Below are 22,494 nucleotides of genomic sequence, written 5' to 3'. Positions count from 1 at the left end.
GGACAGTTTATCACCGTGCTGATTCAGCTGGTCACACTGGATTTTTCCTCAAAGAGTACACATGAATTCCCCATGCAATGAGGCAAAACCCCATAACTCTATTAACGGTGAGAGACAAGGTAAAGAAAAGAGGGTGTGGAACACCCACCGTTTCGTCAGTGCAGATGGAGTGTACTTGGGTCCCAAACATAACCGAGGTGAAGATGAGAAAGAGGAGCGCCTCAAAACACAAGAGGATGAGAAGGATCACTGTGGTTGGTGGAGAGAAGGAGCTGCATTCTGTGAAGACAAAACAACAGAGTTGGAAGGGGACAGATCTGGTAATGCAGCAGCTGCAAAACACCCACTAGACCATGAGTTTTCAAAATAAACTGCATGGTGATCATACTCAAAAAGGTGCACGGGGAAGCTCAGATGTCTTGAGGATGCACAACAAAGATGCACAAAGGATGTGAGGATGCACAAAGTCACTCCTACAAGTTTAACAAAGTAACAAGAAAGCATCACAGGGCTTTGCTGTTGTTAAGTAGCAGATTCCTTTTTCAGTGAGATGTTTTCCCAGCCTGCTAGTCAGGAACCCATTCTACTCTCTTTCACTTACAGCACGGGTGTCAAACCTTTGGGCTTGCTTGGGCTGCATTGAGTGAAGGGGAATTGTCTTGGGCCACATGTAAAATATATAATAAAATAACAAAACTTACGTTTCCATATATTTTTTATTAAAATGTAAAAAGCAGAGAGGAGCAAAACCATAAAACTAGTGAGATGTTTGGCCTTGTTTTTATGAAACCAATGCATCAGAGTCTGGTTCCATGGAAGTGGCTGCAATTGTTAGAGAGTTCTCAAGGTGCTCGTCAGAGACTTTCGATGAAATGTTATTCTTCCTGTGATTCATCCTTGAAAACAATTGTTCACAAGTGCACGTACTGCCAAAAAGCAATGATGCGAATAAGGCATGATTGTGAGGCACAGGATATTTTTCTCTGTTAAGGCAGATCTTATAAAAGTCCAGTAATGAAACAGGACCGAATTTGCTTTGACTTGAATGTCTGATTGCAACTCTATACGTTCCATTTGAAAATGTGCAGGTAATGTATTTATGTCAACTGAAAATAGAGTCACAAAAAAACAAAAAAAAATGATGATTCTTTTGGAAATCTTGAAACCTATTCCCAAATTCCTTTATCAAACCAGAAAGCAGAGATGCATATTTTTTGCTGTTCACAGGCCTATGTTTAGCCAACACATCAAAATGCATAAGATCATTTGCCATCACTTGAGCTTGCCATAATTTGTTTCATTGCAAATGCTGTCATGGTTGAAACATAGAAAAGATAAGCTGATTTTCACCTTGAAGACATACGTTTAGCTCATTTAAATCAGCGATCAAATCCACCAAAAACTGTTAAATCTGTGAGCCATTTTTCATTTTCAAGTTCTGGCATAAATTCCATTCCACAAATGACTTGATTTCATGTCACAGATCATAACATATTTTCAGCATCTTACCCTGACTTAGCCACCTTCCTTCAAAAAAGTAAATGATGTCCTCGTAATTACATCCCTTCTTTCAAGGAACTCCTGGAACTGGTGACGATTCAATCCACTGGACTTTATGCAATTCTCAGCTTAGATAATGATTTGCATAACAATATCCATTTTTAAAGCTTTTGCATATATGTTTTCTTGGATGTATGATGCAGTGATATTTCATCAAGCATCATTTGCTGGTGGCAGTTGCATCACCTTCTATTAATTTAATAAATCCCCCTTTTTTACCAGCCATTGCTGGGGCAATGTCAGTAGCTATACCACATTATATCTGCCACACTTTCCAAACATTGCTTAATAAGCACACCATCAGTAAATAGTTTAGATTTATTTTGCTACCACGTGACTAGCTCTTAAAGTCCATTTGAGTTTTAACCTTATAAAAAAGATTTTGTTGAAGTGACAGACTTCTTTGTGGTTCCACTGTTTTGTCTTTTCAAAGTGTTCCCAGATACGCATCAAATTTGGCAGCATGTTTTTGCAGGTAATGTTTTTCCAATTGTAATCTTTGAAAACTATCACCATTTCTTTACAAATTAAGCAGAGTGCCACGTTATTTGTCTCAAAAAACAAGCACCCATCTGTCCATTTTTTTGTTGAGCACACTTCGTCCATCATTTTTCTTTTTCTGGGTTCTGTTCTCTTCCGAGATGCTGTGAGGTAGGTTGAAATACTAGTATTGGCAATCACTGCATTGTTCTCAACAAGTGCCACGTGTAGTATGCACATGGCATTGTTACAAAAATAATAAAAAAAGATGAGTATTTCTCTCATGAGCAGACGTGAAGCTTCGAGAGATAAGCAATAATCAGGCACAACCAGCAAAAATGTAAGGCAGCTGGAACAACAAATCCATCTCTTGTAAATGCCCTCTTCTGCTTCCAAAACCTGGGACAGGTGGGAAACTGCTTCCCCTACAGACACAGGCTAGGAGAAAGGGAACTTTCTTTTGATGTATCCTTCCTTCATGGTCCTTGCCAAATCCAGACGTTCTCAGTGCCATTTAGCAGCTAATTGGCAAAGTTCTGAACTGCAGAACAACCTTGTCAAATTCAGCTCATAAGTGTGAGTGTACCCATCCTCCACATTATTGTAAGCTAATAAAACCAGTCCTTAAGCACAATGACACATTGTAAGAAAAGGGAATTCTAAGAAAAAGGAAGCTAATGCCTTTCCAAGAAACGTGCAAGCTGCACACACAACTTTTAATGAGACACCTGTCTAATTAACTCAGCATTATCTAGAGGATTTCCCATATTCATACTTTTTAAAAACATATCTCAAATGCTTATGTGAAAGCTTGTTCATTTGTTGCTCCAGAACAAGGGCTGGCAGTTTATTTTGGTTCTTGTTAATTCTTTTTTGTATGTGTGTGGAAAGGAATTACTTGTTCTCGTGAGGGTGGATTTTTGGATCTGAGTTAACATGTTTTCCTGGCAGTCTTGCAAGAATGATTCACGTTACCCTTTTAAAAAGAGCATACACATTCTCCTTATCTTGCTTTGGCATTCAGGAAATCAGTGCTGCATTTAGGGAAACAGTAGTTTACTGCACACATAGTATCTAGGAGTCTTTATGTCTCAGCTTCCTCTCAGGCAGTTTCAGCCCTAAGACAGAACAGGACTTTCCAGGGCAAAGTTCCTGGCAGGTCAGAAAGAATTATGAAGTTCCAAGATTGATCATAAAAAAAAAAAAAAATTGAAGATCACGTAACAGAGCTTTGATACCATTCTCCTAAAGATGATACAAAAGGGTTGTCTTACAAGCAAACTGTATTACAAGGTCTTTTCCATACGCTCATCTGATATTTTAATGAGATGCTTCATTAGTACTCACTTGTCCAGTCTTCTTCAAAGCAATACAAGAAGTGAAATCCCACCATAATTAGAGCATGCAGGGAAATCAGTGCTATATACATCTGGAAAAAAATAAAAAGAGAAGAAAAATGATGTAATATAGGTATCAGGCAAAGACCAAAATGCTTATTTTCAACAACTTAAAATCAAGTGCAGTGTTCAGACATAAAAGAACCCTAAAACCAAAAATCAACAACCTCCATCCCCCGAATAAAGCAACCTGAAGGTGGTAAACACTAAAGTGACACCCAACTCAATCTGGCCTTACCAACAGCTCCAAGGGCATGGGAAGAAGTTGTTCAGTTGGAAGCCAGGCAGACACAAAGCCTGGTCCTGCGCCTCAGTGTGGCCTCCCAGACAGCGTGCAACCCCTCCTCTGCTGAGCACAGTGCAGCTCTCAGACACCAGCAGCTCTCTGACATTGAGGTGTCGTGCTGTCAAAGCTCATGTCCGTGCTCTCAAGCATGAGAGCACTACAGTTTACCAGTGAAACAACAGCTAATTTGTTTTAACCACAGTAAGCACTTCATCTATTTTCCAGTTTGAGAAAAAGGATTTCATTTTTTTCCCTTAAATAAGTGTTTTTCCCTGAGGCAGACACTGGCATGGAAAATTCCTGTCAGCCTTCAACACTTTGCACTTAATCCATGTTTTTCAAATCCTGTCTTAGCTTTGCAACAAAATACTTCAAACTATTGGCAGTACTACACTACAATTTACAGAGACAGGGCTAAAAGGATGACTTTCCTGGACCTACAGATTAGTAGGTGTGAGGGACATTTTGTTACAGGGTGACCCTGTGGGAGCAGAAAAGGGTGACAGGAGAGCGTTTTGCCTCCCCTTGGAGCTGCCATGCTTTCATCTCCCCAGGTCTTAAAGACAGTAAACAGAAACAAAACAAAAAAGAATAAACAAAATCTTTTGTTTCTCTTGCAACTACACTGGCTGTTTAATAGAGCCCGCTTGAAAGCAATGGCAGTTTTAAGGGAAACAGAAATCCTTCTGATATGATTAAAGCATCTTGCTTATCCCTTACAGTGAAAACAACCTTGCTCAAGGGAAAGAAAAGGGGTTTTGTTCTGTAACCCACATCCTAACAAACCACACAGTAGAAAATAAGTTTAGGAGCAAGACTTCCCTCTTAATTCAAAATTTCTCCCTTTCTGCTTGGTAACATGAGAACATGCTTCCTTGAACCTACAGATTTCTCCAAAGACTTATTAATAAAATAGGGCATCACTAACAAGCAGCCTTGCAACATTCATGCTGCTCCCACAGGACATTTGCAGTCCTTTTGATGAAACAGATTTCCACCCTCCCATGTAAGTAGTATTCAAGTCTGTGCTCCTGCTTTCTTACACGTTATACTATAGAAAACAGCACAAAGTCAAAATCTCCTCAGTTTTCAAGCACAAAAATAAACTGCTTGCAAGTAGAACGTGAACAATGCTTTCCAAAGGGGATGTAGATTTTCCTCTCCTCGCTTAAGATGTGACACAATCTCTTATTATGCAATCTCAGACAGGTGCTCTCACAAGGACAGCATTTAGGTACCCTATGTACGGGTTGCAACTCTACCAAACACAGAACAGAGTGAAAGAATCAACAAGCCACATGAACTGGGAAGCAGCACGCCAATCACCTGATAAAACAAGCCTCACAAAGCCCTGGCAAACACTTTCTGTTCTGCCTTTTCCCAGTTGCTATATTGTGTGCGTTCCCTAGTTAGTGAAACAAGAATCTGCAGGAGTTCCCTGAAAAGCTCTTCTGAAACAGGAAAGAAAAGCAAGCCAGCATTGGAGCTGCTTCAGAAATGACACACAGCTTTGTGGCTGCACACTGGACAGCCTCAAACAACACATGTGAAATACTTACTGTAAACAGTACAAAGTACTTCTGGTTATTCTCTCCTACGCAGTTATTGACCCATGGGCAGTGATGATCCATTTTCCGAATACACCTCTTGCAAACGCTGAAAGAAAACAGAACTTTATTTATAGCACATTCCATTCCAGGAATACAAGATTTCACAGAAATTTTAGGAACACAAAGAAATGAAAGAAACAGAAGTGAAACGTAATGAGGTTCAGTAAGGCCAAGTGCAAGGTGTTGTACTTGGGTCAGGGCAATCCCAGGGGTTATACAGACTGGGCAAAGAACCCCTTGAGAGCAGTCCTGTGGAGAAGGACTTGGGAGTCCTGGTAGATGAGAAGCTGGACGTGAGCCAGCAGTGTGCGCCTGCAGCCCAGAAGGCCAACTGTGTTCTGGGCTGCATTAGAAGAGGAGTAGCCAGCAGGGAGAGGGAGGTGATTGTCCCCCTCTACTCAGCACTTGTAAAGCCCCATCTGCAGTACTGCGTCCAGGCCTGGGGCCCCCAGTAGAAGAAAGATGCAGAGCTCTTGGAACAAGTCCAGAGGAGGGCCATTAAGATGATCAGAGGGCTGGAGCACCTCTCCTATGAGGAAAGGTTGAGGGAACTGGGCTTGTTTAGCTTGGAGAAGAGAAGGCTCTGGGTAGACCTCATTGTGGCTTTCCAATATTTGAAAGGAATGTATAAACAGGAGTGGGTATGACTGTTTACAAGGGTGGACAGTGATAGGATAAGGGGGAATGGTTTTAAACTAAGACAGGGGAGGTTTAGCTTAGATATTAGGGGGAAGGTGTCACACATATTAGGGTGGTGAAGCACTGGAGCAGGTTGCCCAAGGAGGTTGTGGATGCCCCATCCCTGGAGGCATTCAAGGCCAGGCTGGATGTGGCTCTGGGCAGCCTGGTCTGGTGGTTGGCGACCTGCACATAGCAGGGGGGTTGAAACTAGATGGTCATTGTGGTCCTTTTCAACCTAGGCCATTCTATGATTCTATGAACTCAGAACGTCTGTAAATTTACTATTCAGCACCTTAATATTTCTGGTTCTCTCTCTGCTGAAATCAGCCACACAGTACAAAATGACCACCGTAAAAAATTCATGTCAGGCAATACACATTCTCATAATGTTATCAGAGTTTCTGCCAAAATACAGTTTGAAAAATACATTCAGGCAGATGGAAAAATTGTGTGTTAGTCTGGTTTTAATCTAGTTAGTCTCTGAAAACATCTACAGATTAAAGACTAACCAAAAATCCCACCTACAACACAAAGATGTGAAAAACGGTTAATAAGCAAGAACACTTTCCAGAATTATTAATCACAGAATCATCTCATCATAGGATGGCCTGAGTTAAAAAGGACCTCAAAGATCATCTAGTTTCAACCCCCCTGCCAAAGCCAGGGTCACCAACCACCAGACCAGGCTAATAGTAGGTAAAGGTTTATTTGCTATCATTATCTGCTAGCAGGAACTTGTGAAGAACAAAACTGAAGCAAACGTGAGAAAAGACCCTTGAAAACAAGGTAAGCCACACGCTGGCATAAAACAGCCAGGGCAGATAGTCAGGAAGACATTACCACGGTATACATCCAAGGTACAATTAGATGTTAAAGTACTTCACAAAACCACACTAATAAAATCAAAATTCAAGTTCTTGCCAGCAGGCACACTGTGGCTTGAAGTCAAATAATTAAAAGACTGCTACTTTGTCTGAACATCATTCTCCTGATTAGTCAGGAACTGCTTCGAGCCTCATAATAAAAGAGGTCTTTTTCTCTGCTGCTTTCTCATATGATAGCAGACGAAAGGCTGTCTCCTGATACTGCATCACACAAACAAGCACAGAAATCAAATATGAAAAAGCACGAAGCCCCAAAACAAACGAACAATAGCCCCATAAGAGGGAGCAGCAGCAGCGATCCCAGAACAATTCTCGTGGCTCTGGAACAGGAAGAATTGAAGGCTGCCTCATTTTATGTTCATTTTTCTTCTCAGAATTCAAAATATTTTGACCTTTAATATAAACAGTAATATCCAAACACTTAAAGAGAGCCTCAAATAAAAACATAAGCATGTTCTTATGAGCACTTATGAATAAATAATAGAAAGCCTCTCTCTGAACAGCCCTGCAGTGACTGCACAGCAGGAGGAGTTAATCCCAAGGAGCCTTGCCATGCCTGGGCAATCAAAGAGCTGCTACAGTCCTAATGCTAAGGGAAAGGCTGCCTGGGCAGGCTGCCAGAGCAAGAGCTCAGGTAGGCACAGGTAGCCTGTTAACAACTGGTCCCCGACACAGTAGACAACAGAAGAAGCCTCATTTTGCTAGAATAAGCAACTCAAAAATGTTTTTGAGCTATGTGGTACTCAAATCAGGTTGTGTGGTAAAAACAAGTTATCTGCCTGAAAATTTCAGACTTCAACAGGACAAACATCAACCTTTCACCTGGAAAAAAAGGAAAGAGGCAGAGGGAGAAGGGTGGATGGCATAAAGCAGGAGGGTGCCTCCCTGTACTCTGAACTAGTTTGTGTGTTTTTCTGTGTGAGCAGACAAACTTCCCTTCAGCTGTGAAGCAGGTTGAGCACTAAAGCAACCCCTACAATTGCTGCCAGGTCCTAGTTCCCCAAATAGGGACAGCCTGAAGCAGTTAAACCAAAGAGCTCCACAAAGGAGGCAGCTAAGGCTGGAAGGAGACTTATCATTCTCTGCTTGTGTACCAAAAGGAGGTGGATAAGAGGCAAAAGGTGAAACTAACTGGTTGAAAAGGAAGCACAGAACCAAGGACCAAAAGTGGTCAACAGCAGGGATTGCCCATACTCTAAAATACACTCGTCTCAACAGCCCAGCTTCCAAACACTGGAAGGAATGCTGCTGGGCACCAGGGACTCGTGAATCAAAAAGCACTGTGGTCCCACATGCACACAGCTAGCAACGACTCCTGCTGATGCACATGCGCAGACTTGGGGTGTGAAAGTCGAACAGATCTCCACAGGGAACATTGGGCTGAAGATTCTTAACACCATTAATGCACAGTGGATGGGTTTTCCAAATTTTAACGTCTATAAAATTAACTTAAAGAATGGAGAACTGTGGAGATGAGGTTTTGTGTTTTGCCAAACAGCCTTTTTCATTTGCCTACAGTGTGAGTCATCAGCCAGACAGCTTTTTAGCTGTGAAGCTTCATTCATAATTGAAGACGTGTCAGAGAGGATTTTACAGCGGCATTAATAAGTGATAGGAACGATCACATTGCTCCTACTGAACAACCAACTCCTGAGCTGGATTACAACAAAAAGCCAGCAACAAAAAAATTGCACACTAAAGGTCTGAGATCTGAAAAATGCAAACAGCAAAGCACGTTTGTTCAGCTCAGTCACATCTGCGTATTTCCCTCCCTACAAGACCTCTGCCTGAATCCAGTAACCACAACACGAGCTCTCTCAGTATGCATTGTGGTTTGGGGGTAGATAAGGAAAGGATACCAGTGCACATTCATTTACTAATTACTGGAAAGCAGGTTTGCTTGTTTTAAAAGCAGAAGAATATGTTAGGAAGTTGTTGTTTTTAGTACTAAAAAGTACTAAAAAGCTCACTGCCAGTTGCTTTCTTCAGGGAAGTTTATCCTACCCAAAAAAGAAAGAACATGACAGATCAGTAGGCATGCTGATCTGTCACAAAGCACAAAACAAAGTCACAGTACTCAATGAAAATGTGGAAACGAGAACTCTTGAAAAAATATATTAAACACACACACACACACAATTTGTTACCTGAACTTCAGTTTTAAATTAAGTATCATTTCTAAATCTACAGACAATATTCTGACTTAAAAATAAAAAGGCCATTGACCTTTGAGACATTTATGTTGCACAGATTTTTGGTGTTTAGTGAACCTTTTAAAGTCATTTTAGGTCTTTTTTCACACAATAGCCAGCACTACAAATCACAGAATGTCAATTTCAGGTGTGAAGCAGCACTCATGTGAAGTGTTTCTCACTTTGCAAGAAGTAGCCCTAGCCTGCTGAAGATGAAAATGTCCCTGAAAACACCTGAGTTTTTTACTTGAATGCGTCTGCCACTCCTGGCAACAGAGTTTGAATGCCAAACTCCCAATTTAATCACTCAAGTCTCACACTCTAGTAATAATTCAAGCACACAGGACAATTCTTGAGGTGCAGAGACTTTACCTGCAGTGATGTGCTCTGTCAGGTTTGATGCTACAACATTTTGGGCACTTGTAAACCACCTGTCCTGGCTTTAGCTGTAAACTCTCAATGAACTCTTTTGTTGCGTTACCTTTGGGCACAGCACCCTGCAGAAAAGGAAATCAAACCAGAAGATTATCCTGTGAACACTGTCAGTGCTCAGAATAGTAGAGATGACTTAAAACTATGGAAGAGGAGGAAGAGAAAATAGGAAAAAAAAATCTCTAATATCAACAGGGAGTTGGGAAGAGCAAGAAGAAAAAGAATTTTAAACAAGGTGGTCCTAATATATAGATATTCAAACATCACTTTTAAAAACAAAATAAAGCAAGCAGCAGTACATCCTTACAGAAGGAATCAGTCTTTTGTAATCCCACAGTAATCTTCAAATGTTTAAGAATTTTTACCCCCTTCCCCACATCTATCAATGGATTTTTCATCCCAGTGTTTCTCATCACAAATCGAAGACAGCAGATGTTTTAATTCAGGTAGAAGCAGCTACTTCTGAAGTACCATTGTGTACAGCAGCAGTTGCTGATAAGCATCTAATACATTTATAGCTATACTTCTGTTGTGTATTTGATATTTAAATCAGGGTGTAACGTTCAAACAGTGCACTCTAAGAATCCTTCCCCCCAGGTAAAACCAGGCAAAATGTTCTTGTTTGTGCAATTGTGACATTAAAATAAGGTCTTTAAACAGGAGAAGCTGCAGAAGCCTGAACTTTCAGAAGTTTTCAAAACTTTCAAGAATTTCCAGCTCATGGCCATCAATTTGGTCAAAAGTGGAAAAAAAGATGAAACGTGATGTATGAAATCACTGCTGGGACTCTGACACAATGCATCCCTGCAGGTGTAGGCTTTTGTACCGAAATAAAAGAAGGGACTGAACATTTTAACACATTTCTGATGGAGCAGCCTCTTCTTAAAGCTATATTATTTCTCAGCAGCAATAAAGAATAATGCATCTTAACAAAACACATTAAGCAGGTATTATAAGGCTTTCCTGAGCAGTCTTGGGATTTTTCTGCACAAACCTCCCAACAGTCCTGGCCAATCTAGGACTGATGACCAAGACCAGTTTACACAAAATAGTACAACCGATGCTCTCTGAGCACACAGCAAAGTTCCAAACACGAGGAATGTTTTTAGGGAGAACACAAAGGAAGCAGTTCCTGAAAAGGACGATATGCTATCAATTCTGAAAAATACAGGTGTTCATTCGTTTTTGATAACAATTCCCATTTCTTTGCAGTGCTCTGCTTCATTCTTGATCCCAGATGCGCCGCTGTTCTCCATCTCCCAGCAGCTTCCTCCCTCCCAAACTCACACTGCCCGCCCTGCCTTGCTGCACTCCCTCCCTTTGTTCCCTTCTCCATTTTGCCTGGCTGATTTCTTTCTAAAAATCTCTTTGAAAAATAAAACAAAATCTCACTGGTTCCCTCCATCCACTCACAAAAATCCCACCAACCACACAGTGGGGATTAAGATATCTTTTCCAGATTCCTCTGTGTAGATTTTATCTGTTTCTCTGAAGCTATGCTTTCTCAGCCTGCTTTAAAATACAGCTTTTGTTTCAAGAGTGACCACTGGCTCTGCAAAATAACACTAGAAGGTCCTCAATATAATAATTAACAACAACAATAACACTTATGTAACAAATTGATACAACCTTGTATTTGTGACCCCAAAGACCAGAAGTTTCAGCACCTCAACTACTGCTCTAAGTTCTGCCCAGAAGCAGTCGCACGCAATGAATCAGTCTTTGCTTTACCACAAACTGCAAAACTACCCCAAACCAAGCAATTTCTGCAGCTCTGCAGCTTCTAGAAGAGCTGAAAAATCAAGCAATAAAAATTATACTGAAGTTTTAACAGCACCTAACAAGGTTTCAAGTAGGAAATGACATTTGGAGGGAATAATTTGAGTATCAGGGATGCACTGCCATTCCCAACAGCAAGAAAAAGACTCAGAAGGAAGGAGAGAAGGAAACTAAGCTTGTTTTTCCTTCCACAGTCTAGTGTGAACGGAGCTTTGAACTGAATAATTCTACTACTTTTCAGAGGCTGACATACAAAATAAGCACAAGCCATTCACAATAACCTTTGCAATATTAAACCATCTCTTATTAGAGAGGCAGTGTCCTACAAACAGAGGTAAGGGAGTGCCACAGTCCATACGCTTCCTGTCTGCCTAAGAACTTTCAGCTGGTAGCATGCTTATATAACATTTGTTTTTGCACGGTCCAATAAACTTCATTAAAACACTAGTGTGAGAGATGGCTGCATGGCTTTTTAAAACTATGCGCGTTTTGCTCCCTTCTGCTGAAGTAGTGCTTGCCAAGGCACAAGATAACCAGAACCAGCTTTTCCTGCTTTGCTGTTTTGTCAAGACATGACAAGCCACAAACATGAGATCCAGGATTTGTGAGAAAAGTCTCAGGGAGAAACGATCTCCTCCTCAGTGCAGAAAGAGAAGCTGCTCTCGCAAGGAGAATCTACAGTTGGGTCCTCAAGTTTGCATTTGACTTGAGTGGGATGAGGAATTAGCCTCCCACATCAGCAGCCTCTCTCAGCAGGCTGACACGCAGAAGTTATTTAAATCTGCCACTCACTCAGCAACCGAGTTACTCAACACTGATCAGATAAGAAAAACACTGCTTTTTTCTTCCCGAGACACGCAGGGAGAGATACTTACTGGATCTGTCAGCATAGCACGAAAGTGTGAAGCCAAAGCGAGGAACGCCAAGGTGTTGAACAGCGTGCCATTGATGACACTATAAACGTAATCTCTTGAGGGAACTAGCATGACAAGAAGGACTACAAAGTCAGCGTAGAACACCAGCATCCAGGTGACGACAGCACACGCGATACCACAGCCATCTCGAATAAACCACATTGTTCCCAACGAAGCGCGGCTAGGAGGTGGAACACACTTCTCCGGCTGCAGGTATTCAGGTGTCCTTTCAATATCTCTGAAGCGGCGGACTGAAGAAATCATCATAGGCTATTATGTCCATACTTGCATCTGAAAGAGAATCAGAAACAGCACTCACTGCCTCGCAAGGCCTTCTGAGATCCTTTCACACAGCAGGATGGGACGGCATGAGACATTCCCAACTGTAGAAACCAAGTAGAAACAGTGAAAAAGATGAGTCAAACAAAAAATAATGGCTTTGGAAGCCAGACTCTCATACTTATCAGAACACCTCTTACCCAAGAAGACTCTCAAGTGCTTTTAAGACTTGCTTAACCACACGCTGACTCCAGCCACCCCCACTGAGGAAAGGCAGCGAGCAGATGCAGAGCACAGTGGCCAGGTGGTGCCAATAGGAGCGGCTGCAGAAACACGTGGGAACCACCATGGGGAAAAAGAACAGAGCAGAGCCCCTTCTGCTGGGTCAGGCCCAAGGAAGAAAAAAGAGGGGGCTCAATCTGCACATACTACTGAGCAGTAGTGGTAGCAACTCCTGAAGCAGCAAACCGTGCAAAGATTTTTATAGAACACTCCAGTCTTGCCTGGACTGTGCTCTTCCCTCCTCCACTGGCTTCATGGCCCCTTGGAGCCTGCTGCTCTACTCCACTCCATCCCTCAATAGCGTTTGCTTTGCCCTCCTCTGGAACTCCTGGAGGCTTTGCAAGTGCCGTTTACACACTCTGCCACTTCTTCTAGGGACATTCCTCAACAAGTGTTTGCACAGCATTCGAAACACTCAAACGCCGCAACCGATGTGTCAGGACCCAACTTCCACAAAAATGGGACCCACCTTCCACACCGAACTGCACGGACCCAGCAGAAGGGCTCAGCTGCCTGCCCCCTTAACACATAAGGATTGGTTTCATCTCTTTTCAAAAAACAGCGCTCGTTTCCATTTCAATTCAGAGAGAGGAAGGTGATGCTCGCCGCTAGTTACATTTTCTGTCTAAAAGGTCACACTGAAGCTATTTTTGCATTCTCTGTTAAAAAAAAAAAACAACCCTAAAACATACAATTGATTAGACAAAATGGATGAATTTTATAGGAAACACAGTAAGATCACAAAAGCATCCAGAACTTCTCTTCTCTCAAAGCATTTACAGCTCTGTTCTGTCCGGGAGAGGAAAAAGCTTTATTTCAGAAGCACCAAGCTCCACAGCCATGCTGCTGCCCTATCCAAACAGTAACGGGGATGACAACTTGCTTTTTTGCTGTTATTTCAGGAGAGCCAAATTCACAGAAGGACATCGAGTTTTCATCAAGGCTGTTAATGAACAAGGTGATTAATTAGATATGTTCTCCTATTTCTGCCATTAACACATAGTTTGCTACCAAGTGAAACAGCTCAGGATGTTTTAGGAATCTGATAAGAAGTCATACGGGTTAATGTTATAGCCTACCAACTTTACAGATATATCACATAGAATAGAAAAATCAAGATTAAAGGAGTGCCTGTGTATCTCAATTGCTTTGGTGAGGAAAAAAATAACAAAACTCGTTTGCAAAACTCACCCATCACACTACAATTATGCGTTTTAACCACAGCTATAGCTAAAGCCAACCTTCACTGCATTGGTTAATAGTCTTACTAAAATTGTTACACTGGTTTGCCAGCTCAAAACAAAGCTGACAAAAGACTCATGCCTGACAATGGTATTTTAACTGACTGTAACATAATGCATTAAAAGTGTGAAAAAACTGCAATTCAGATGTTCAGCTTTTAAACTACACATGTGAGGTACGGCAGCAAGCTGGGACAGCCTCGAGCACTGACTTTCAGGATTTTCTGCCTAGACCCTTTGAGACACCTTTGTATTTTTTTTCCCCTCGTGTTTTGTTTTCCAAAGCAAAGGAGTGAAAGAATCACAAGAAAAGCCAGCTCCTACCAACAGAGGAATGAGTTTGACAAGTCACCTTAAGGTCAGTCCTGGCTGAAAGCTAGACCAATGCATACTGATCACGGCTGTGGGCTTAGCCCTGTACAGCACACTTCTGCAGACAAACAAAATGCAGAGCTAAAGCAGAAAGCTCTTTCACTCCAACGGAAGTCATCCCAGAAATAAAGTGCAAAATAAAACTATTGCTGTAGAAGTGCCAAAAGAAGGAACTGGCAGGACCTTGGAGGCACACCAGTGCCAGTAGGACCCTGCAGGCACCTCACCTGAGGGTCCAGTTTCTGCAGTACAGAAGGGAAGCCAGTAAGATGCAGCACAGGCCTCCAACACTGACTTCTGGCTGGAGGACAAGTGAGTTTAAGACTGCTTTCAGAGTTATCACTGAGCAACAAAATGGAAAATCAGTAATTGCTGTATGAACACTATTCATTACTCGAGAAACGCTTATGTGTCTCCATGTACATTATTTGTATGGAACTTACTGTGCTGCAGCTTTTGCCCACTGCCCCTTGTCCTGCCTGTTCCCACCCATTTGACTCCCACACTTTTGATATTTATAAACAGTGATGAAATCCCAGCCTTCTCTTGTCCAGGCTGACCAGTTCCAGGTCTCTGAGCCTTTCCTCATAAGGGATATGTTCTGTTCCCTCATCATCCTGGTGGCCCTGCATTGGATTCTATCTAGAAGTTCCCTCTCTTTCTTGAACAGAGAAGCCCAGAACTGAACACAGTGCAGTGTGCAGCCTCACCAGGGCAGAGTAGAGGGGGAGGATCACCTCCCTTGACCTGCTGGTCACACTCTTTAATACATCCCAGAATACCATTAGCCTTCTTGACCACCAGGGCACACTGCTGGCTCGTGGCCAACCTGTTGCCCAGCAGGACCCCCGGGTCCTTCTATGAAGAGTTCCTTTCCAGCAGGTCAGCCCCTAATCTGCACTGACTCGTGCAGAAATTCCTCCCAGGGCACAAGACCCTACACTTGCTCTTGTTGAAGATCATCAGATTCCTCTCTGCCCAACTCACCAGCCTCTCCAGGCCACACTGAATGGCAACACAGCCTTCTGGTACATCAGCCAGATGTATACTCCTCTCCACTTTGCATCATCAGCAAACTTGCTCAGGGTGGACTCTATCCCTTCATCCAGATCATCTAACAGTCATGCTATTTGAGCACAGAGTCTCAGCTCCCCTTCCACATGGTGAATGTTTTTAATTCCTTGCTCTGACCTACATAAACATCTTTTTGCTTATGCTGGCTAGCCTGGAATTTTCATATTAAAAAAGAAACAGGGATTGTGGCACGGGGGAGTAACTTGCCCTGGCAGCCCTGCCCTGGAATCACCCTGCACAGGAGCTCAGTTTGTCACACACAGCTTGGGTGTGTCAGCCCCTCGTGCTCAGGAGCACACAACAGGTGAACACCAACAGCAAGGATCTGATCACTGCAGCAGGCTGCAGGGAGGCCAGCAGGTACGTCAGACAGTGACAGCAAACGCGTCCAGTCAGCTCCATGTCACAGTGAAACTTTTCTTTCTTATCTGGAAGGCATTTAGCACCACAGGAGTGATGAAAGGAATACGTAATATACGCATTAGAAATGTAAACAGAAGGAATTAAAATCCACTTCCTGCTAGAATGAACACTTACAATACACAGTTACACCTTTTATAGATTAAATAACTGTCTTTTGACCTCACATCAGTCATGTAAAAAAACCCAACAAACTATTTCCAATGGCCTGTAACTGCTGAACAACACATTAAGAATGCATGAAACACTGATCTGGGCCTTCATCCAGTGGGTACCTGAATGCAGTTTGATGTTCTGACCTCACAAGACGTACACTGCTCACCGTCACCTGGCTGATTCGCATCTAATTACTCATGCTGGGAAATACCTCAGTATGACCTGCCACACTGCACTATTACTGCACTGACATTGGAAGTGTTTCCCCTATTACAAGTCCATTTAACATTAAATTGTGGGGAGGAGTTACCTGCACGGACCATCAAGTTCTGCCAGTTGTATTAAAGCGATTTTGAGGGAAAGGAAAAAAAAGAGAGAGAGAGAGACCAGGGCAAACTCTGTGTCTTTCTAGAGGGTTTGGTTATTATTACATTATTTAAGATAAACACATTCCTGAAGACAGTTTTTCTAACACAGAGAACTAGTTTACTGACAGCATTTTGGGAGCTGATAAATAATTATCAGGTTAACTTTTTATTGTCATCAAAAAGGAGGAAGCAAGCATACATTACTGGTCACATTGTATTCACAACTGGTACACTAAGTGATCTTTAGGCACTGGACATTCTCTGTAACAACACCAATAAGTGACCTATACCTACATAAATATGCATATAAACTGCAAGCTCATTTTGAAGTTCATTTCAGTCTTCAGACATAAAACCACATTAATGAAAACATTAGGTATTTAATCTTTCTTTGCAACAGAAATGAAAGTGTGTTTTCTAACTAACAGGATATTTACCTTTGCTTCTCCTGCCACATTTCATACAGTCCAGATCTAGCAACAAGTCTGTCAGAACCCACCAAAGCAAGTTCCAGCAGGAATAACAAGGAAATACCAATATTCTGTGTATTTCTTCTAATGATTTCTGAAAACTTCTATCTGATCAACAGGAGTGGAATGAGAATGCTGCGAATTTTTGGCCGTCTCCTGCAGATCCATCCACACATCCATCTGCCTGGCACTCTGCAACTCCTGGCATATAGAACCCTGGAGAGTCAGCGGGACACTTCGAGCCGCTCTGTGAATGGCAGCTAAAAAAAAAGCAAGCCTACTATCAGCAGGTTTAAATTTGCTACAAAATTGTACTTTCATCAAAACGTTTTCAAGACTCTACATACAGTTCAAAACACAACAGACCCAAACTACCTCTCTCCCGTTAAAAAGGCATAGGGAAGGTTTAGGCCCCAGGATATTAGCACTACACCAACCACACTCTGTTTGACTCGGATCAAAATGACACAGGGCAGAGTCCATTCTGCCAGCCCTACTGCAGTCACCCCAAGAGCAGGGGAACAGCATTATGCTGGTAGAAACAAGCTTAGATTTTTCTTCTGGAAATTGAGGCCACACTTAGGGAAGCAGTTTTAGCTTAATGAGAGGGTACAAAGAGGGAATGACCTCAATGACACCTGTCCGATCTAGGAACTCCTGCCCCAGGGCCAACACAAACAGGCTGGGCAGGGGTGGCCACATAGGGCACAAATCCCACAGTTTTCTCACTGACACCACTGTAAAAAAGTAGCAACTTCTGCAGTGTCAGTGGAATTCCAATAGTATAATAGTAAGGAAAATAAGGCCACGTTTTCTTAATTAAAAGAATGTCTGTGGTACACAGTCTCTCAGGACAGATGGCAACAGCTTCCTGGCTAATGCCTATATCATTTCTGTTTAACCAACAAATACACATTGTATAAATAAATTATAATGCAACAAAGACTCGCCTGAGAGTCTTGAGTAATTGACAAATAGCTGCACCTCCACCTACACAGCCTTGTCACTGCTGGCCTGAGAGCAGGAAAAGAGGCGATGAGAAAGCAGTTCCTGACCAAGGTACACGAGCACAGGAGAGTGACTGAACCAGGTGATGAGGTGATGCAGGTCACACGGGCAGTAAGGAATCAGGTCAGGCCCACGGTCTGATCCCACATTCAGCCACGTCAATCAGTGGTTGTCAGAGAGCTGCAGAGATGTCAGGCCCTGTGAGATGTGACAGGAGCTGCCCCACTTTGGATGCTGACTCAGGACTTGACAGCAAGCCACCGGATCAAGGGAATTCAAATTCTCCATTTGTCCTGCATCAGCCCTTTGAAAAAAGGGAAAGACAGAAAGCAAAAGGGGAAGGTTTGCCTATACAGTGGGTATTGTTTTTAATGCTTGTGTTAAAAACCACACTGTTTTCATGGCATAAAGAATGTATTTTCCAGAGAAGCAGAAAATAGTTGTTTTTTACACTTTAACTATCTCAATCCAGAACCAGAGCCATCCCAGCATGAAGAATATTCTGCTCACTGGAGGTAGGATTCAGATGTGCCTACTCAATCAGGTGAGCCCAAGATTTGGCTCTTCCTGCCACTGCTGCAGGCCCTCCAGAAGCATGAACCAGTCGCTCAGCCTCTTCTATTGTTTCCCCACTTTGGCCTACACCTCTTCCTTATCACATCAGGGACTTTCACAAGTGGATGAAGGCTTCAAGGCGTACAGATTTAAAATACCTAAATGCTGCACCTAAACAACTAGATACAGAAAGACACAGGGTGTATGTTAAGTAATGCACTGATGAAACAGTGACTGAAGATATCACCTCTAACTTGCAGAGGCATCAAGTGAAAATTGGGGCTGTCACGATCCAATGTGATGATGTTAAGAGTTAGCCAAAGGGAGAGCTCTGGTGCCACTTTGGGAACTGGAAAAACCTGCATGTTCAGAGCTGCCCTATATTAAGGGCTTTCAAACAAAGAACTTTTCAGTTGGCAAACAGCATTACTTTTGCTCAGTGTTCTGCTGGCCAGCACAAACAGTCTCTGTCTTCCATTTTCTATGGGTAAACATTAATTTTGTTATCCTTTGAAATACTGAGACACGGAAATAAGCCTAACTGCAGAACAGAATCTATTGCCTGTCTACTCCACGTTACATTCAGTGACCCAAGTAGTCACTGCAAAGATCAAAGATGTGCATCACACACCACCCTTACTCCTGCTACAGCCCTATAACTTCTGTGTCTCTGTTGGGGTACTGCAGCCTTTTCAGTAAGACTGCAAATAAGGCTGCAACTGTTTCTTTTATTATTAAGTAGCACAGTGCTTCACATTACCTTTATTCACCTGTACTGCTTCAATCTGTGCCCATTTGTTCTAACTTCCAAAAGCTGCACCACATTTAAGCCTGGTTCCTGTTATTGCAAAACTCACAGTTGAACTTCACAAACGCACCATCCATCACCAGGCGAGCAGCACAAACATCAACAAGAGCCGTGCTCTTCCTCCCATTCAACATTCCTCCCTCAGCCACAGGACACTAACGCTGAGCTTTCTGCACCATTCCTTGCAATTAGAGCTCACGGAGCAGCGGTACCCAAGATTTGCCTGGCTGAAGCTGCGGCCCAAGGCACTGCCAAGCACCTGGTTCCTGGGGCAGTGCCAGAAGCAGTCCGAGGGAGGTCTCCTGCCCCTGCATAGTGGTCACCCTCTGCATACCGGCTGGGAGCTGGCACTGCTTGGGGCCTTAGTGTCTGCAGATCCAAAGCTGCCATCCTTCTTCGGGCTCCCTCTCAGAAGGGCAATGTGTGAAGCGCTCCTGGCAGGCTTGCTGCACTGCAGCTCCAAGCAAGGTGCAAGCTATCTTTTTTTCTTCTCATCCACACAACCCAGGAAACAGACAGCTCTCATCAGGAAAGCTCTAACTTCTCATCTACTCTAAAGCAATCTGGAATTTCAGATTAGTTATGTGCATAAAACAAATGTGATGCTCTGGGTACCACATCATTCAGCTCTGGTTTGCTTCAGCAAGCTAAGTGCAGGGCAAAGAAAATAAAAAAGGACAATGTTATACATTGCCATATATTGCATTACAAACCATCTGCTCTAAGGAATGCAAAAAAAAACCCACCCTGTATTCCAGAGCATCACTCCAAGAAAAAGGTCACTGTACACTACAGGGTGACCAGGGGAACCATACCCTGACTCAGATAACACCAGTGGGGGCTGGCTGGGCGCAGCCACACAAGTGTCAGATCAGTGAGTGTGGCTGCCCATCGCCAGCACCACAGTCTCCTCGATGAGGTTGCACCCCACTACAGCTGTGCCCTAACAACAAGGCTGCACAAGCACATTTCTGTGAAATAATGCAACACATGGGTTTAAACCACACTGATCATACAGAGCTGCTGTTGGAGCTGTGCAGGAAGCAAATATCCTAACAAGTGAGCTTATGTTGGGGTTTGTCATAACAGAGCCATCTCTGCTTGGGTTGTACATGCACTGCCATGGGCTCGGCCGGGGCACGACAGGTGTGTTTTGGTTGAAGGATGTGGCACTCATCTTCCCCCAACCTGCTCCAACAGCTGGAGTAAGTCATGCTTTGGCATTGTCGTCTGTCACCTAACAAGCAGTTCCAACGACAAACGCGTATCCTGTCTACAACCACACTTCTCATAATGAAAAACGGCAACAGAAACGCACACGGCGTTGCGCTGCCCGTGCCAAACGCTGCTGGAGGTGCCCCCAACCTGCAGGCACATCGCACTGCCGCCGCTTTCCCGACCGGTAACCAAACGGACGGAGCTCGCAGACCGTAATCCGCCCCGCGGGATGACAAACGCCGCCGAGCCAGAGGCAGCGATCGGAGCCGCGCGGTACCTCGGGACACACCGCAGCGGGTCGGGAGGGAAGGCAGTGCGGGCAGCGCGCCGCGGCCTCCCCTCCCCGCGTCCTGTGTCACGGGCCGCTCTCGGAGGCGTTCCCGGCCGCATCCCCCCTCACCTCATCTCACCTCACCTCACCCCGCCCGCCCGGCGCGGAGCCCCGAGGCCCCGCGGAGCGGCCCCGCCACCTACCCGCAGGCCGCCGCCCGCCGCCCTCACGCCGCGCGCGCCCGCCGCCGCCGCCTCCCATCCGCCCCGCCGGAGCGGGCGCCCCGCGCGCGGCACCGGGCCCGGCGGCGCGCGGCCCCCCCTCCCCAAGCGCCGTCCCCTTACGCGATCCCGGCGAGGAGGTGGGGCGGCGCCGGAGGAACCAGGAAGTGGTGGCGGCCGTCCCCGCCCCGGACTCTGGGCCCCGGGCACCGTGCAGCCAGTCAGCCGAAGCCGGCACCTGCGGCCGCTGGGTTTGCTCGGCGCTCCCCGTTGGCGGCTGCCGCTTGCGGTACCCACAGCTTCACAAGGCAGCGTAAGCTTCTGCGGGCTCCCTCCCGGTCTTTTTTTTAATTTCAGCCAACGGAGGTCATCCGTCTGCCGAAAGGACATCGCTGTGTCCTTGTTAAAAACGACAGCGCATCCTTTTGTCCGATAGCCTTCAGGGCAGCCTTGCCTCTGAGGAGTTCAGTCCTCCAGGAAAGCCAACGCCCCTGAAAGGGGCAGCACTCTGCCAGCCCTGGAGGCTGCGTGAGACAGATAAACGAGCCGGATCCAGAATTCCTGTGCTTGTGTAAAGCTACTTGCCTGCGAACAGTGAGGAGCTGCTGGCTGTGCTTCTGGACTGTGCGAGGCTTTGGCCACGCTAGGTCAGCTCCGGGCTAGGAGGGCAGAAACAGAGGAAGCAAGCTGCCCCTCCTTGTGTCTGGCCACTGCGGGTGCGGCTGGGAGCCAGGCAGGACCAGAGCCAGAACCTCATCTCACTGCCCTTCGTGGGAAGCACTCAGCAGCACACCTGCTGACATCTCCATTCAGATGAGGAGCTCACTTTTGTACAGAGCCTTCTAGCAGCTTGTTTCACACTGCACATCAGGGCCAAGAAACGTTCCACGAGGCCAACAGAGGCTCTGCCTGCCTCTCCTGCCTGTCCCCTGCTCGCTTCCACAAGACCAGCTGGCAGCTGAGCGTCCCATGGCCAGCACTCCCTGTGGGCAGTGCTCAGCACACCACAGGACAGCAGGGCTCCCAGCACTACGTGGCCCAGAAGCACGCCTGCCCAGCTCCCATTAGCACTGGTGTATGGCCCGTGGGCCCTCCTCACCTGGCACACACGTGCATGAGGCTTCAAGGCAGCTTCAAAGTAGTTTGAAAACGCGCTGAGCGTGTGAAACTTACAACATGAACTAACCATCGTGAAACTTCAATGAAAGCTGCCATAATAAACAACCCTCAATTACAACGTAGTGTCAAGCCGGAGCCTTTAATCACGTTCCCACACCGCCAGCACTGCTTTCCCCACCGCGACGCCTCCACGAGGTAAAACTCCGTATTTCCTCACGGTCTGAGGGCCGAGAAAGCCTTCTCTACGCGCTCGAGGGTTCTCAGGGCGCTTTTACCTCATCTAAGGGCACAAACAGAAGACAGGACCCACCGCGCAGCACACGACGCTGAGGCGACCCGCACCATTTCCCGCCTGCGGAAATGGGGCCGTGCGCAGGTGCAGAGCCCGCCCTCCCCCCGGGGGGGGGTCACGTGATT

At 44.8% G+C, this 22,494-nt stretch overlaps 1 protein-coding gene across 10 annotated transcripts in view; it reads right to left on the bottom strand.

Annotated features, from left to right (window-relative positions):
* The window catches only part of ZDHHC3 (zDHHC palmitoyltransferase 3), a 31,216-nt gene extending 8,722 nt beyond the window's left edge, over nucleotides 1-22,494 (bottom strand). For 3 of the 10 annotated variants that reach the window (XM_085226499.1, XM_085226506.1, XM_085226504.1), the window contains exons 1-6: nucleotides 20,941-21,081; nucleotides 12,177-12,506; nucleotides 9,463-9,587; nucleotides 5,283-5,379; nucleotides 3,388-3,469; nucleotides 149-279 (exon numbers count right to left, since the gene is read on the bottom strand). In XM_085226499.1, coding sequence (XP_085082625.1) covers nucleotides 149-279; nucleotides 3,388-3,469; nucleotides 5,283-5,379; nucleotides 9,463-9,587; nucleotides 12,177-12,482 — 741 coding nt within the window. In that variant the 5' untranslated portion in view covers nucleotides 12,483-12,506; nucleotides 20,941-21,081. The other 7 variants (XM_085226502.1, XM_085226501.1, XM_085226500.1 and 4 more) reach the window with 7 other exon arrangements.

The sequence above is a fragment of the Meleagris gallopavo genome, chromosome 6 (genome assembly GCF_905368555.1).
Source record: "Meleagris gallopavo chromosome 6, MGAL_WU_HG_1.1, whole genome shotgun sequence".
NCBI classification, from domain to species: Eukaryota; Metazoa; Chordata; class Aves; order Galliformes; family Phasianidae; genus Meleagris; species Meleagris gallopavo.
This window is presented reverse-complemented; position numbering and strand designations above follow the sequence as displayed.